The sequence below is a fragment of the Anarrhichthys ocellatus genome, unplaced genomic scaffold, assembly GCF_004355925.1.
Source record: "Anarrhichthys ocellatus isolate YVR2014 unplaced genomic scaffold, GSC_Weel_1.0 scaffold37, whole genome shotgun sequence".
NCBI classification, from domain to species: Eukaryota; Metazoa; Chordata; class Actinopteri; order Perciformes; family Anarhichadidae; genus Anarrhichthys; species Anarrhichthys ocellatus.
Window position 1 is genome coordinate 2,090,136 of NW_022280067.1, and position 18,290 is coordinate 2,108,425.

General features: G+C 39.4%; 1 protein-coding gene across 2 annotated transcripts in view; it reads right to left on the minus strand.

Moving 5' to 3' along the window:
• The window catches only part of fstl5 (follistatin-like 5), a 149,322-nt gene that overhangs the window by 27,593 nt on the left and 103,439 nt on the right, over positions 1 to 18,290 (minus strand). For both annotated transcript variants that reach the window (XM_031866964.1, XM_031866963.1), the window contains 3 exons: positions 17,106 to 17,226; positions 5,647 to 5,808; positions 4,798 to 4,932 (listed from right to left, as the gene is read on the minus strand). In XM_031866964.1, coding sequence (XP_031722824.1) covers positions 4,798 to 4,932; positions 5,647 to 5,808; positions 17,106 to 17,226 — 418 coding nt within the window. The remainder of the gene's footprint in view (positions 1 to 4,797; positions 4,933 to 5,646; positions 5,809 to 17,105; positions 17,227 to 18,290) is intronic.

Genomic DNA, 18,290 nt, shown 5'->3' on the forward strand with positions numbered 1-18,290 from the left:
ATAAATATAGCACGAACAATTACATAAACGGTGGTGAATTTCCCCTTTAAGCCCATAAGGAAACACACCAAGTGAAACACTGTGTTTGGAAATGAGACAGAAGGATGATATCCAGAACAGGTGAAGCGCTAATGTTGGCTCTGTCTGTGAAAGGCAAAACTTACACACAAGTTAATTCTAATGTGAAGTGCATTAGCATCTGCTTCTTCACTGATGTTTTAAAAATGCAGGTTAACTCTGCCCCATCATGGCTAGACACCGTTTCCAGGAAGGTATAGGCAGGAAACTGACCAAGATGGGAATAGCAACACACTCAGTAGCTCTCGATGGAAAGTTCCACGCTTACTTTACTTTACCTAAAAGCATACATAAAGATTTTCCAACAACTGTTGTTGCTGGAAAACCTGAGTGCTGACGGAGACGGCGCTCGCAGCAAACAGACAGAGATTAATGAAACGGTGACCTACAGCCGAATCAATCTTCCTCCTCATCCTGTTTTTAAGGTCAGGTTACCTCGACAAAGAACAACATATAGAAAAACAAACATTCACTCGGCATTCCATCCAGGGATAAATAATGAAATTCTATGCTATCAAACAAATATGTGTCATGATTTTCTGTCTTGTTTTTATTATTGTTTTGTCTGTATTTATTATTTGTATTGTATGCATTTTTATTATACTTATTTGTAATGGTGAGCTTGAGCATGCTTTGCTTTCTCTTTATCTGGCTGAATTGAGCTTAGTAACATGTTTCTTATTATGTTAATGCATTTGTTGCATGTAAGTAAAATTACCTCGAAAAGTGTTTGTGCGAGAGATTTTAAACTTGTGAATCTTCACCATTAAATATGTGGAATAAATTAGCATTAATCATTGGAATAATTGTTTTCTTTTTTTTTACAACAGAATGCAAATGTCTGAATCTGTGAAAAGAACATAACTACACTGTCTGGAGCAATCTGCAGACATCATTTAAGTGTGAGATTCAGAGAATATGTGAAGCGGTCGCCACCAGTGAGTGTGAGAGCATGAAGCAGAGCAGGGTGTCTGTGTAAATTGCTGACAGGGAATGTGCTGTTAAAGTAACACATCTAACAACTCCAGCTACTGTAAATGAAGAGCCTTGTATGCTCTCAACATTCACTGAAAGATCATCTGTTTGCACTAACTAACAAGCTGTCAATCCACTAGTGCTTTCTGTTATTAATATGTTTGTAATGCCAGCTGTTTGTTGAACAGGAAAACGAAAACAGCTGCATTGCTTAAAGACACTTTTTGTGCCTAATGAAGTTTATTTTGTTGACACTGAACCTCACAAAACAAAGTGTGAGCAGCTCAGACTCTCCTCGTAGCCCCGTTCTGGCCTTAAACACTGACGTATTGATGGCGGCTGGAGGCTTTCCTAGAAAATATCACCCAGTCGCCCCTTTATTGGAGAACCTAATAAAAATATCTGTCCATCTCCAGTGGCTAATCAAAAGCCAAGACAATGCAAATGACAAGAGGGGGTCAAACATCACACCTGCAGCCCTCTCACAGATTTAATATGTTTTGTGTTTGTTTGTTTCACCTTCTTATATGAGAAGTTGCTCAGTTATATACAAGACTGCACTCAAATATTTCTCAGTTTCTCTCTTTACCACTCCGATTCATATGATCTTTTCTTTTTAGACCTTCATACATCTGAAGTTCATTTGATCAAGTTTTTCACTCACAATTATTGATGTACAGCTGTTTCACATGTTGAAAAAGACAATTATGAGCAGTTCTTTAGAAGCTTAACACTTTTTAAACAATTTATATTTATATAAATGTATTCATAAATTGTCTATTTCATTTGTTCTGTATGTTTATTCTTTTTCATGCTTTATGAAAAGCACTTTGAAGAAATGTGCTTTATAAATAAACTGGCCTTTAGACTCTGAATGGACAGAATTAATTAATAAACAGTGTACTACTTTCGTTTTCACACCTCTCTCTGTTCCCCCACACACACAGTTGTTGGCAGTTACGTTAGAAACTTCTTGACTGGACCTTTTGTTACTATTAAAATAATTACACTTGTAAAGCTGAACAATCCTCTTTCTATCTCTGCATCATAAATACTGAAACATAAAAGTTGCATAAACTACACAAAGACAAACTGTAGCGACAAAGGGAAACAACGGATATCAAGCTCGAATTAAGTAACAGGGACATGATGGGCCAGTACAGTGTATAAGAGGTTGAAAAATTAAAGAGTCGTCTTAATGGCGATCTCTGCAATGGTTCTAAAAAGTTATTTACGTTATTTTAACTATGCAATAAAGTTTTTCCAGATTAGACAGTTTTGTGTATTACCACCAAAGGATACTGAGAGTCCAATATTTCTTGTGTTTGCACTTCTGCTTCAATCACCTTTAAGGATAAGGCCCTTTATACGTCTTCTTACTGTCAACACATCCCATGAAAAGATCAAAAGCAACGAGGAACTGACCTTAATTACTACAAGTACTGTTCATTCATCACACGGCAAAGCCTCATGTAGCTTATTCCTCTCTCACATCAGTGAGTCACACTGTTGTACTGGGTATTATGTAGTAACATGGGCACTGTAGTTATTGATAAACTGTATTTATTCAGGTCATCTTGATGAGCTTTAGACCTGAGAACAAGAGACATTCATAATCAGACTTTCATCAAGCAGAAGTGTCACAAATGTCTGGTGCCGTAGAGTAAGGATTAGCTGCGTTTGCTTCTTCTATAACTTTGTAAATTGAATATCTTTGGCAGAATAATAGATGAAAGAAAAGTTGTTTTTTGGTCCTTTCGTGCTATTTGTTGTTGATGTCAATAACACCAGATTTTTTTCTTAAAGATTTTTTGTGTACATAGTGAAAATATTTTAAAATAATTAAGCTAAAGTTGTTATCAAGATAAGGTAGGGTAATTTAAAAATGCTGTACTGAGCAAAACATTTTTAAGGCTACAAAAATGACATTTCAAGACTCCCTTTTGAACTAAAAGACTCGTGAGGGAGTATTTTTCAGGAGCAGAGGTAAAGGTTTCACAGGTTTCACAGGTTGAGGGCGGCAGGCGGTGTGAGCTGACACCTCGCATAAGCCTCAGGCTCACGGAGACAGAGGATCCAGGGAAGATAGAAAGTCGCCTTCCATTTGCTCACTTATAGTTTCTGAATAAAGGTGAAATTCTTGTGGGAAAACTACAGTGGGTCATGTATGCAGTCAGTCAGATTTTCATGCCAGACCACGACAGTGTAGTAAAATCTTTATTTTTTTTTCTCTCTACCTTTCGTAATGTAAAAGTGCAGCCACGTCTGTCTGTCTGCTGACATCCCTTTGAACTCTTATCCTCTGGGGTTGCTCACACCAAAAAGGGTCTGCAATAACCATCTCCCAGCACCATTTTGGCCGGGGGTACAGCTTCAAAAGCTTCAAAGCACACGGGTGACTTCCGACCTCGGTGAGCGTGATCCTCTGATGCGCGATGGACTGGGTGGAGGAAGTGCCGTACCGCAGAGATGACATCTAAGCGCATTGGGTGTAGGAGAGGTGCGGGCAGTGTATACACTTGAAATGTGTGACTTGACTGCAAAGTTGATACGTGTGCTGTTTGGGATCCCTAATTACCCAAAGGAAAGAACGACACACTAACAACTGGTCTTGAACCCCAAAGACAGATTCTGACATTTCAGAGAAGGTCAACGTTAATTACCGTGCGAGGCTCTATTCATGGAGGCAGGATACAAGGGGAGATTGTTTGTGTCGAAAAAAGATGCCTCCAAATTTGAATAAGAAGGTTACTCGTGTCACAGCCCTAATGTTACACGGTTACATATTGACAATGCCAAATACCACCTTAATCAATTAGAGCTGTATGCGTGACAAACATCACTGATGTAGGGTGACAGAGAGGAAACAGTGGAGATGCTAATGTTGAGCAATTAGTTCTTCTGTCTGTTTACATCAACTGACAGAAGAACATCTGACAATATTTTTTAGAATAAAACAACAATTTATTAAGCAAGAGTGCCAAACATTCACTGGTTTCATCTGTCAAAGAGGAGGATTAGCACTTCTTCTGTGCTTTGTATAATTGTATAGATCATTTTTGGGGGTTTTGTATTGTTTTTTAAGACAAAATAAGCATTCTGAAGATTACCTCAGACGTTTGATCGGTATTTTCACTGTTTTACATTTTTATAGACTAAAAAGTGATTTAACTGAACATTACGTTACGGCTGCAGCTAATGATTCTTTTCGTCATCGATTAATCTGAAGATTATGTTTAGGATTAATCACCTAGTTGTTTAGGGATGAAATACCCATCATAATTTGCCATGGTGATGTTTTCAAATGCTGTTTTTGTCTGAGTAACAGGCCAAAGCAAAAAGGTATACAAGGGAATAAAAAAGCTGTAAATATTTGAGAGATCAGAAACAGTGAATTAAAAATTTTCTGTCGGCCCTTATTAATTACTCAACCTATCGTTTCAGCACTAACAACAAATAGTGGCAGCACTACTGTACGCCAGCATGGAGGGGATGAAATGTGAGAGACCAAAATGTTTTCCTGAGTGGATCGAGGGTTGCGTGAACAAATGTTCCTGCTTCCAAACCAGGACATGAGGTAAAAGTATAGATAGTATCACCATTATTTCGCTGGCAGAGGCTCTATCACTGCATCACAGAACATAAACTATTAAGAACTGACGGGATAAATTATTAAGAGCTCCATTTGCATGACTCCATTATCCCTTGGAAAAAAAACAGACAAACATCATGACTTATACATACAAGTTTTGCGCGCGGAGTCTTCCACAAATAGCGAAGAGATGTCCTCATCTACACCGGCATCATTTTTGGCGATGCAAGTATAGGCGCCGGTGTCTTCAAAGTGCACATTACTGATGTGCACCTCGCTTCCATTAGCTTTGAGCAGCAACAGAGAGGGAGAACAGACAGAAAAAGACAAAGATAAAAGGAGACTTCCGTGCTACCATCCTCTGCTACCGTTCCTCTGTTACACAACAGATCTCTAATATGTTAGGAAGGAAGGTGAGAGGTTTGTTTTCGGGAGAATTCAAAAAGGTAGGAGTTCAAAGTAAGAATGTGGCGCATGTCTGCCACTTGCTGTGTTTCTGTGAACACTGGGGTATGTTAAAAGCTTTTGTGTGCAACCTCGAAGGAAAAGCATTTGGCTTTGCTGTTAATTGAAAGAACGATAAAGCATTTAAAACGTAATATTTGATACTGTGACCAAACAATTAAAAGTATTAAGCTATCGACATTATGAATCTCTTGATGACCTGAATTTAACATCTTTAAACTGAAAATGGACAGAATAACATCTAACAGGAAGTTCAACCGGCGAATCAGCGAACATGCATCATTCACTGCTCATAAAGTACATGAGTCAACATGAAAATACAAATACATGAACTGACAAATATCTTGTTTGTTTTTGTTAAATATACCGGATATTTCTTTGAAACATACATTTCAGATTGTACAGTAAGGATAGCAATAGTCATGTCATATGTCACCTTACATTTTATAGTGCTAGTAGCATTTACCAGCAGTAGTGGGTATAAAAAAAAATCAACAAGTGTAAATGCAGTGAGCAGTAAACTCTTGACTCGTTACCTTGCAGGGTGAGCTGTTTGGACAGCTTGGTTGTGATGTCCATGCCGTTCTTCAGCCAGGCCAGCTGGGGGCTGGGGATGCCCTCAGCATGGCAGCGCAGGCTGGCAGTGACGCCCGGCTCCCTGGCTTGGCTCTCTGGGTAAACTCGGATGACGGGAGGAACTGGAATATGGAGGGAAAGAGGAGAGGGAGACGTGAGATCAATAAATGCAGCGCATCCCACGATGTTGTTTACTTAAGTACCACTTGAGGAGTGAGTCGACCTTATTGAACGAGAAGTTTTAGAGAAGATGCCAAGTCCTGAACTTATGGTTTGGCATTAGCATTGCAGAATGCCTTTAGATAAGGTTACCGCGCTCTGCGAAGCCAAACAAATCAGAAAGATAAATAAGGGAGAGAATCTCGGTTCGGACGTTATTGATTTTGCTTGGTAGCCATCGATTTTATGTTACCTTTTGTCAGGAAGGGAATGACGGGATGGATGCAAAGAACACAAAATATGTGAAGGAAGAAAAGGCACAAACTGAATGTCGCTGTCTACTGCAAACTCTTCCAAATGCTGACTTTACACATTTCTGCACATTGTGGCACCGTCATGCTGGAGTTTCACTTCCTTACCCTTCTTTACCTTACCCTGAAGCAAAAACAAACAAAACAAACTATCCTACATACTGTACTTCCAAGAGCCATAAATCAACATAAATCAATAAAACACACAAATACATTAACAATACGAGTTTATGCAGTGGCTGACAATATGCTACAAGTTTTGCTCTACACCCGGTGGCTAAATTGTTAGAGTCTTGCACCACAAAACATGGAAAATAGCAAAAGAATGAATTTGAATAATCCTTTAAAGAAAGACACCTTCTCCGAGTACCATGACAATGATAAAACCTTTCAAAAAGGATAGTAGTATCTCTGAGGAGAAATGCTGACTGAAACTTGGACTGTGACAATGAACTGTTTACAGAGCGACCACGAAAAGGCGGCGTGAGTCATTCCACAACAGCCTGTCACATATAAGACGACAACCTGGCAGCGGTTTAAGTAGGGACATCACTTCTTTTTTCCTTCTATCTTGCCATCTTGTTTTGAGCAGTCCCTCGTTGCCTCTGTGGCCCAAATCAGTGTCCTCTTTTTTTCATTCTCCTTTCTGAAACAGACTTCAGAGACATGAGCGGAGGCTGGAAGTGAGCGTCTTTGGCAGAAGCAGAAGAGGCAGACGTGCTGTAGAGACTATTTCCTGCGGGCGCTGGGTTAGAGGGAGTCTTTACTCAGCCAGGTGAGTGAAATGACTGAAGATTGTTGCCACAGCCATCTGGTAACGACGGCACTCCCGGGCTTTGAGGCTCCCGTCGAACTCACTGCCAGCACGCCATCCAGAGAGGGCCACCGAGGGGCTCCTACGACACTCGGGTTACTTTACCAATCACAGTCACAGTTACTGCGACGGCCCTCAGCGGTAACAAGGTTGACTGGATAGAGCCCACGGAGACAATTATTTTGTACGATCTTTTGGGTAAAGATTATTACTCACACTTAATATCCTCACAGATGCCTATACAAGCTTACAAAAGCTCTCTTTCATGTGTGTGTGTGTGTGTGTGTGTGTGTGTGTGTGTGTGTGTGTGTGTGCAGCTCCTGTTCTCTATCCGCTTTTATTATCCTTCTTTTTATCCCTTTATGTGTCGAGTGTTCACTGTAAATCACCTTGTGACAGCCGCGGTTGTTGAAATTGCTTTGTGTGTGTGAGGATTGCTTGAATGTAAAGCTGCATCTTTACGTCAGTCTTCCTGAATGCTCTTCAATAAAGAGCAGCAATCTCAGTATTTCCAAAAGGTAGATACTATAAAAGCATTATGTAAATTCTGTGATTTGATTTTGCGTTTTCACCTACAAGGATTAGATCCTGCCGTGTATACAGCATGTGTCCTTTTGGCTGAGTGTGCCTGAGTTATAAATCAGGTTTTTGGAAAATAATGGTAAGTTTGCAAGTTAAGTGGTCGTGGGTAAGTAAAACAAAAACGAAAAAATCTGATGATGAATTCTGAGAATATCATCAACACAACTGGTAATACAGAAGATTAGAGCTGAAACAATTAATCAAGTTGATTAGTCGATCCCGAGAAAATAAACTGTTTTGATAATTGATTAATTAATTAATCAATTGAGTTTTCCAAACCAAGCTTCTAAAATATGAGATATGCTGCTCTCCTTTGTATTAAATGACGGTTAAGTTAATACTTTGGGGGTTTTAACTGTTGTTAAAAGGAAGAATAAATAATGGGAATTTTGACAATTTCTTTTCTATTACACTCTGTGTCAACTTAATATCCCAAATGTGATCATTACTAGGACACTAGATTGTATGTAAATGTACTCATTATGAAGGCCAGGCAATGGTCAACACTTCCTTTTTCTCAGGCTGAGGTTGTAACAAGTACGTTATGCTGAGTTTTGAATAAATTGAGTTAATCGTAGTATTGTAAATGAATGGCTAATATAAAGATATTAGCAGTATTTAAGATTATCTAATATCAAGATTAGTTTCAGATAAGAGATCATAAGAAACTCATGTGTTTGTGTGTTGCAGGGGTTGGTTGGAGGTTTTTGGGGTCTTGGCACACATAGCATGAACCTATGTTGCTGGCCCACATCCACAACAACCTACTAATCAACAGTCGTATAGTGCGAGCGTGGATCGACCGGACTCCCTTCAGCACCTCATTAATAAAAACCTCTAAGGCAATCTCACAAAGCTGCATTAATTGGCTGTTGGAATTAAAGCAAAATAGATCCAGGGGACTTTTAGTTCAAGAAAAAACTGTATTGCTGCCACAGTGGTTGCAGTAATAGCTTAGACACTTCAGCACTCACACACAGTAAAAGCATTGCAGATTCAAATGCATTATTTCTGCTGAATGCGTGGTGATTCAAGCACGATCGATCTGAATTGAACATAATATTTTTCCAAGAAATCTGCTTTTTAATAAAAACAGGGCCATCTTACATTTGAGAACTTGACATATGTAGATGTCATCACCGTTTTTTTCTGTAGAAGAGGAAGGTGGTGAATAGTGTGAAGGAAAAACAGAAATATTATCCGAATGTAACTCAACCTGCCGCGTCCTAGAGGCTCTTCAATGGTTTAACACACTAATCCTCATTCTCTTTAAGATGGTAACAATTGAATTAGAAACACCTGCAGGATGCAGGTTGTCATGTTTAATAACTATATTTAAATGTTATAGTTTATATATATATATATATATATATATATATATATATATATATATATATACATATATATATATATATATATTGTGTGATTCTGTGTTTTTCTAACATTCAGAATCAATCTAGAAACAGGTGCTGAAAAGGGGAGACAGGGCAGTGATCTTATCATCAGGATGGTCTTTTGTTGGAGCCAATACAGTAAATAGAAATATCTTCTGATGCCATTGAGACTGATAGAAAATAGATAGCATGGCACTGAGCTCACATCTCATCTCACACACCTTTTTGGGGTAAATTGCTGGTGATCTTTGAGAAGATGGAACTGGTTGGTGCTTTGTGCTGAAGACGTCCAATCGGAGCTGCCGACACCACTGCAGGAGTCAGATAGGTCACAGCAAAAGAGCATGTGCAGTGTGTGGAGGGTCGTAATTACACGGTATGTAAGTGCAGGTGTAATCAGTGCTGTGGTATTGGTATACAGAGGTTGGCTGAGGCAGAGTAGAAGTTGCAACTGGGTCCTCTGTAGGATTTTCATGGACCTAATTCAACAAAACATCTGCGGTGGGAGGGGCACGCAGCCTGCCAAAACTTCAATAACCCAGCCTAGTTTCCTCAGACATCCAAGTGAGGTTTCCACGCAGTTCAGCACGGCATAATTACATTGGTAAACATTGAAACATTGTTTAAATATTTGTATGAAAATGAGTATATTGGGTCAGCAGACAGGTGTCCAAATGAGTTTATTCAAAAGTGTCTGTGTTATAGCAAATAAATGATAAGAATGTGGACTAAATTAATATGAAGGGAACAAATATACATGTTCTTAGCAATTTGGTTTAGATTTTGGGAATGCAGGCACAGACAGTACAGTATGTGGACTAAAGCCAGCATGGTTTCAGGGTTGTTCAGCGATTCAAATACGCGTGTTGCTGTGTCTATTGGTGGTTGTTTCCCATCATTAGAGAAACAATTGACCAATCAGAGCTAAACTAAGCTAGATTGATAACAAAAAAATCAAAAACTGTGAATGAGATGGACACACCTGTACAAGTTGTTAGTGGACTTACAAAGAAAACAACTCTTAAATCAGAAAATGTTTTGATTGTTGTGAAAACTGCTGCAGCTTTCCTGTCAACTTATAATGAGTTTGTCAGGATGCAGACGTCTGATTATCAGGCCATGGGAACTGTATATGATCATACTTAAAGTGCTTCTCGTCCAAGTTGGAAACCTTGACCTTGTGGTGATTGTTGTTTCTGAAAGGGTTTAAATGTATTGAGTAAATAGAGTGGTGTTTAAATTAAGTTAGAAAAGATTGTTAGTAAAGGTACAATACGGGACCTGAGCACACGGTGTGAGAGCACTAATAGAGAAGTATTTTTTTGCGGAAAGAGAATATCACTTTTGATAAACATCAACGAAAAGATGTTATCTCCACTAAGTGCTGAGTTTCTGCCTTTGATGAGTACTGTTTAACAATGGAGCTCATCTTCTCACTTCATTCTTCAGCTCTGGAGCTCTAAAAGGGATGTGTCACCACTGTTTGCATCGTATTAGCTTCTTATCTTAGCATATCTACCTACCTTACCCATCTCTATGGGGGGGGGATGTTCTTTCCCACTGGCTGGCCGTAGAGCTCAATAATGGTGACTCCATAGTTAAAAGCCCATTATCTAAGAACAACCTCGTGCCAGTGAATCCCCCCATGTGACTGTGAATATGGGAGACAAAGGACATCCTGCTTTGCTGTGGACATTAATTAATGATATTGAAGTTTGAACCAATAGTCACTAATAGAGGTCAATAAAGCATTGTAAATGATTAAACTCCCCCTTCAGGGAGAATGAAAGTCTGACAATAAGCCAGGAGTGAAAATCTATTTAATTACAAAACTATTTGAAAAAAAGGAAAACATTTGGACTTGTTTGGATGAGTGCAAATTATAATGGTGAATCAAAAATAATAGATTGGGATAGTTGTTGTTAATTTAGAATAAGAAGTTTCCTCCTCACAGCAATCAACTGTTTTACTTGAACTACAAACTGAATAACTTTTAAATGAAAACTATTTATATATAAAGATGAAATATAAACTTACATTCATATATCTGTTGAGAGTGTAATACATTGTGATTTATATGACTTTAATGTGTATGCAGGTGTCATTGATACTGAAATTTAAAAGCAGGAGATCCGCTGATAGTTTGATTGGATAAATGTATGTGTATGCACCGAAATGATCAAGCAATATTTTATAGGAAGTGAAAAGAGGGATTTTAAAATAAAAAAAGGTAAAAGTGAACAACTGACACAAAGACATGGCAATATTAATATCTATGTTTTCATTAGTGTATATTCTCCAGAAACTAAGAATTGTTGTGTGTTGGTTAGCTTTGTTTTAGGTGTCGATGGTTCCAGTGTTCATTATTACAGTTCAGGCCTTGTGACATCATCATAGCTGCTGTAGCGACTGAGTAATCAGCAGGTGAATCCGGTGTTTGTTAGCTCGACACCTCTACCTGCTGCTAATGATGGTTTTACAGCAGAACCGAAGGCTTGAAACTACAAATATGCTTCTGGCTTTCTTTCAATTCAGTTCAATTTTACTTACACGGTACAGCCCAATATCACAAATCACAAATCAGCCTGAGGAGGCTTTACAATCTGTACACCACCCTCTGTCGTTAGATCTGTGCATCGCATAGGAAGAACTCCCCCAAGAAAAACCCCTAAACAGGAAAAAAAGATGAAACATCACAGGGAGCGACTGCAGAGAGATCCCTCCCTCTTTGAAGTGACTCTGCTTTTATATATTGATATTCAATGTTATTAAATGAGAAAATGAAAGCATTGATTAAATTATTGAAAGCATTTAAAAAAGCTTCGGTAGCATCCAGTATTCTGCTTGAAGACATAAATAAATGTTCCTGCTTCTCTCACAGTAAATCTGCATCTTCCACCAGGTCCCCAGCAGCCTTATTAGCTACACAGAACCACGACACTCTACTATTCCCTCTAAACAGAAAAAAGTGTGTTCTCTGCCTTTTGAAAATACGTCACTTACGCGCTCCACCAGTGTGCATATGTAAACTCAATTCCTGCGTGCAAATCACTGTTTCATTTCCCCCGGACAGTCGAGAAAATGAAAGGAGCGAGTCGAAACTCGATTCAGACAAGATGTGAGAGAAGTTGCATTCTGATGTGTTTCTGAGAGTCAGGAGAGCCACTGCCAGGATAATGCGACACAGCAGGGCTGACAGCTCCATCATAAAGCTCCCCAGCCAGTCGTCAATCACTCAGCAAGGCTCCCATCGGCCATGGCTGCTCAGGAAGATGAGCAGGCGTGCAGACTCAGACACAAACACCATGGCAGGAGACTACTTCAACATCACAGTACTGGGAGATTTCCAACTAGCTGTTCCAACTCTTTAATCGAATTCAACACACGGCTGTTGCCGACAAACGTGGCGGTCATAACCATTGGATTGTGAGAACTGACCAGGTAACCGTGACCAACACGTACTTAAAAATAACACACATGATCCTGTCCCCTCTCTATCACATACATACAAACACTCACCATGACGTACTATACACACACACACACCGTGACAAATGTGCTCACGCCATGATGAAAGCCTCCTCTCCCAGTTGTGATTACTGTCCCACCAGAGCTTCATGCCTCTTAGAGACACGTGGGAGTAATCAAACATACATCACGTAGCCGGTGAAAAAGTACTTTTCAAGGGTAAAACCGTAAAGCAGAAACTGCTGGAGCTGTTCTAAAAAAAGATCTGGGACAAGAATTAAGAAGCATAATGGATCTCCAAGGAGTACCACGATGTTTGCATGATTTTTATTTCTACCACGAAAGAGGAGTCATCTTCAGAGTGCACTCATTTTCTTCTTTTTGTTGGGCATTTTATTTTATATCTTATTCAGGGATCATGTTTCTTAAAAGAATGATGAGCAATAGATATATATATACCATACCATATGGTCTTTTTCTGAAAATCAAGAGTCAATTGGCATGTCGAAACATTTTTGCTACATAAAAGTGATTTCTTTCATAACGGATATAAAACGTATGTATGTTTTTAGATCAAGAACAGCTTTAGTTCATCGTTGCAAGTGGTGCGCACTTGGAAGCTCCACTTGAAAGCTCCACTTGAAAGCTCCATGTCTAACGTTATATGTCTGCGGCTCAGATTATAAGCACAAAGTCTTTCATTGAACACCATGAGTCACATTTGAGAAGTTGGAACCACAAAATATTTGGCAATTTTTGCATGGAAATTACTGAAAAGATGAGTCAGTTTTAGAGTTTCTCTATCTGTTACTTTGTTGTTTCCCAACCTTCCCTGACAAAACCATGAAGGTTCCAGGATGCCGCCAACATGCAAGTATTCCTACAACAGCTCAGCAACTCTGGGAAACGAGACAGTCCAGCCACGATCAAGGATTCTGGTTCTCTGCTGTGCGTCAAGGTGAGCTCAATAACTGTAGATCTACTTGGTACGGCTCCACCTCTGACTTCGGCCTCTTCCCACTAGAAATATGACATCTCAGGTCCTGAGGGGCAGTTTTACAGCGAGGGATCAGCACACCACATCCTGCCACATATAGCTAACTTTGCAGGCTTACATGCTGGGCATTCTCAATTTAGCTCCCAGCAAGGCCCCATGGGTAAAGGCACGGGCGCCAGGCGCATCAGGTCTTAATGTTAACCCTAACAACATTACTGCCAGGGTTACAGAGGCACACAACCCCCCCACCAAGATAAGGTGGTAAATCTCAGAAGGGTATTGCTAGATCATTCTCAAAAAGAGTGAGAGGGCAATAATGAATGACAATGACAAATAACTGCACATGTATACCGCATCAGTAATGTATGTGTTATGCATCATTAATGTCTGCAAACAGCTTGAGCTACCTTTTGAAAGATGATGCTGCCAGGCAGACGTAAGCATTAGGACCAATATTCTTGCATTTTACCCATCAGAAATACTTACATTTCAAATTATGTTTTCAAAATGAATGCTGCTTCCTTAGAAAAATCAATGTACATTTCCAGCAGCAGACGTGGTTGGTGTATTTGACGATTCAACCACGACTTTTCATTAATTTACCCCCCAAAAAACAATTTGTTTTCTGCTAAAGTGGTTGGGAGAGTGGACAAACTTTGCAGCCACACTACAAATTAGATGCAACTTTATTGATTCCTGTGGGTAAAGTGGGGTCACTGCAACAAAGAAAGGGCTATAGATTAAACAAACAAAACAAGAGCAGACAAAGCATACCGCAGATAATGAATAATCAGAACAAAATGTACATCTCAAGGATAATAGTCCAAAACGCAGAAAGCATTGCAGTGTCTTCATCAACAAGAGGCAGACAATACAAGGAGGCTGACTGACAATAAAATGTGTGTGTGTGTGTGTGTGTGAGAAAGAAAGCCCAAAACTGCTGAATGATCCTCCATTCACAAGCGTACAGTAGAGAAATCTCTCAGGGAAATGAAAAGTTTCCCTAAAAGAATCTCCAGTCTAAATTCCATCTACTCTTCTGAATAAAAGTCAGAATATTCTATCTCTTGTCATTCTCATGTGGCCTCCCAGTGATGGACAGCACTCCGAATCCAGTTTCCCAGAATTACTCTTTCAGCTGTTTCTTAATTGAGTTTTAGAAATTGTCAGTAGTCATGGCAGGGTGATATGCTGGTCCTTGGAGACTTCACCCAGACTATGAATTTGAAATTTATAGTCTGCAGTAGAAAAGGTCATCTGGAAGTTTCGCTATCAATTACGACCAAAATTCACATGTCTCATGAGATTCGCCCTGTTTCTGTAAACACAATACTTAGTTTAATAAGACCTGTAGATCATTGCAATTAACCTCGGGGTAATCTTTTGGAAGAATGATAATGAACTGTAATGAAGATGGGGAGCTATCGACATCGACACAATGTGGTTTATTCACATTCAACTCATTAGGACCAGAAAACAGGCTCATTCACACAAACTCAATCCTCAATACACCTTCGCCCTCTCCATACAGGTTCACCATACTGATGACTAGCTCTAATTCATTAGCAGGAAGTGGAAAACAAAACTTTTCCCAGATAACAGGTATCAAGACTAACTTAAAGTACAGGCCTTGAGTGAAATAGATGAGATGTTATGGGTCCAATGTGGGTGACAAATAAATATTGAGCAGAGCGACTACACTTTAATTAAGCAACGTGTGAGAACAGCGTTGCAGTTTTTAGTCTGGTAGAGTAATCTTGTAGGAAATAAGGCAGTGGTACAGAGCCAGTGTAATGACTTCTCTGTTTCCGAAAACAAGTTGCATCAAGATATCACTGTTGCTATTGGTTCAACAATGGTTGATATTATTTTTATATTCAACAGTCTTTTGGGCTTAAATTAAAGTGAATATATTGACAGACACGGCTGCCGGTGTCACTGTCAGAGATTGTTATTTGTTATTTCTGATTGGTTGTCAGTCCTAAGATGCCAGGTCTTACGTAATATGAGCCCGTCAGAGGGCAGACGCCAAGTGAAGAGTGAGTGAGAGCAGAGCAGAGTGGCGTGCTGCTGCAAGCACAACTGTTTTCTTTTAGAAACAATGATGGACAATGACTGATAACCCTCACTGTGAAGTATTCTGCGAGCTGGCAGTCACACAGTCGGGTGTGAGGCACGGCCGGGAAGGAGTGGAGCGATGGCGGGAAGCTAGCCAAACTCACCTGGATCTCAGGTTAGGTTAAGGCCCCCGTCCTTTATTTGTAAGCTATTGTCTGTTAGAAGCTGGTACAGCCATACGGCTCAGTGGTAATTAAATCGGCTAGACCCAACAACTAATTATTCTAGCAGTATTACCTGTGCCAGGACACTGGAGAGTGCCCGTACCTTCACAATACTTCACTACCCTGAAAAGCAAGTACGCATGTGGTATGTAACAATAATTGAGTTCCTGACAAACACTTGTCATATAATCATGCGTTTGATTTTATAGTAGTAATATTATTTTGTGGGATATTATGCTTTTGTAGAAGTGGCTTAAAAGACACCAAACCAGCTCATGGCAAGACTGCTCCCTGCGCATCCTTGTGTCTTCATTAATAAGGAGTGCCATCCACAGCTATTCACAGAGACACTCTGCTTTGAAGTACTGCTGGGGAGGGACCCTTTAGGAAAGGACCTTTGTGTCCCAGGAATAATAACACAATATGTTTTTTCACTGACTCTAATTTGCTGCATCCGTATAGCGCCAGGAGATGCTTCCTATTTTAAACATGTGTGAATGTACAGTGATGTGTTTAAAATGACAAGAATCACCAACAATGATTCATTTGGAAGCAGAACTGTGTTCAAAGCTTGAGCCATCAGACAAAGAAAAGAGTGCGAGTCACACTTAATAAACAGAAAATCTAAGTAAAAAGATGTCACATTGAGGCAAATCTGTTTGACTTCAAGACTTCTCTCAAAGATAAGAGCTGTTTGAACAAATGCCTTTGATCAAGGACAAGAGACTATGATACCACCATACCATACCACTTCACCAGCACAACAAAGTAAAAAGTACAAAAGTAAAACTAGCTGTCTTTAAGTTGAGCAAGAATCTAAATCTCCCATCTGCGAGCCATATAGTGGCTGATGGTCTGTAGGGAAATCTCTGAAATGCTCTTTTTGGGCTGAAGGGTCTCGTCTGGGTCTTGTTTAGTGAACAGCAGAGCTGGCAGTCAGCGTGTTACACCGTAGGGAATGAGAGACATGCTGTCTTCCTGTTTGTAAATCAGATAAGACGGAGACTTTAGCAGGAAAGCTAATATGGTTGTTCAAAGTTCAAAGTGTTTTGTAGCAGGCTGCTGTCTGGCTCAGTGTAACCGTCTGCTCTGCCAACGATAGAACACTGACGTTTCTGCTACATGCAAGATTGGATTGGCTGTATCTAAACATGGTCTCCATCTACATAGACGGATAGCAGAGTGGTATTACATCAAACTAATGCAAAACAAGGGGATAAAACCAAAAGGTATATTTGTGGTTTCTGATTTGTTTTCCCTTTAAACAAAGGACAAGTGATTTACCGAGCACATGTGTTGTAGCAGACAAAAAAATGCAGTGAAAAGAGTTGATCGTTAGTGGTTTGCACTGAACAGCAAATGGTGAATTCATGAACAAAAAAGTGCGTTCAATCTCTGTGTTAGTCTCTTACCATTCACTTGAAGAGTGTGGGTCTGAAAAAGTTTCTCGTAGCCATCAGCCTGACAAGTGTAGTTTCCCATGTGGGTTGTGGTCACCTTGGTGATGTACAGTGAGCCATCATCTCCAAAGTCCTACCAGCGGGAGAAAGAGGAGAGAAAAGGGTCTTCATGACTCACAGAAAGAACTGGCGGTCTCTTTGCAACAGTGATGTTAGAAGGCATTTGAAGCTGGAAATGAATGGCTTCAATATGAATGCAACAAGCCTGCAGTGTGCAGATGACAAGATAAACACGTTCCATAGCACAGGCAATGAGAGTTTTTACCATCGTTCAAAAAGACACATTTTAGAGCAATGTCCATCAATCTAAGTCAGAAGTTAAAGCCATTTTGTGCCACAGAAAAAACGAATGAGGAAAAAGTCAAAGTCACAGTTAAGAAAAATTGTTTTCTGGTACGTGTCATTTTTCCAATCAGAGGAAAGTGATCTGATGAAAAAGGACTGAGGCTATAATTGATTAGCATATAAATTACACAGCGTTAGCTGCTTTCAAAACAAAAACAGGGCAATACAGCGCCGCCGACATACAGTCAATCAGAATAACTTCCATTACTCATGTACAACGTCATTGTCCCTGAAAAGGACAACATGCATGTCCCACAACTACACAAAACGTGTTGCACTTCAGTTACCATTTGTGAACTAATGAAGAGCCAACTAAAACATGATTTGTTCATGCTGTGTTGTGATTATTAACCCTTGTGCCTCACATTGAAAAAGTTGCTCTTATGTCCTTAGAGGACAAGACTATCTGTGTCAAAAAACTGCAATAAAAGTCTTATTATTTTTCGCTTTCTTACTTACTTCATACCAGATCATAACCTTTTTGTTTTGTATGTTTACATAACTGCTTTATGAGGAAAAAAAACACCAAAATGTAATTATTTTTTGTTAATGCCGGAGGGGCTTTGTTCACAGGGGACATTTCAATGATTAGCAACAATAACAAAATGTCATATTTAGAAAAAAGAAATGGCAACAAAAATGTCCTCTTTCTAACTATAACTCATAACTCACCCGTTCAAATTAAGCTTAAAATTAGACATAATTGAGGGTGAAATATTTACAGGCATTATTTTTGCATCAGTTCTTTTCAGTCTGAAAATATATAATAATAATACAGAATGTGTCAATGAT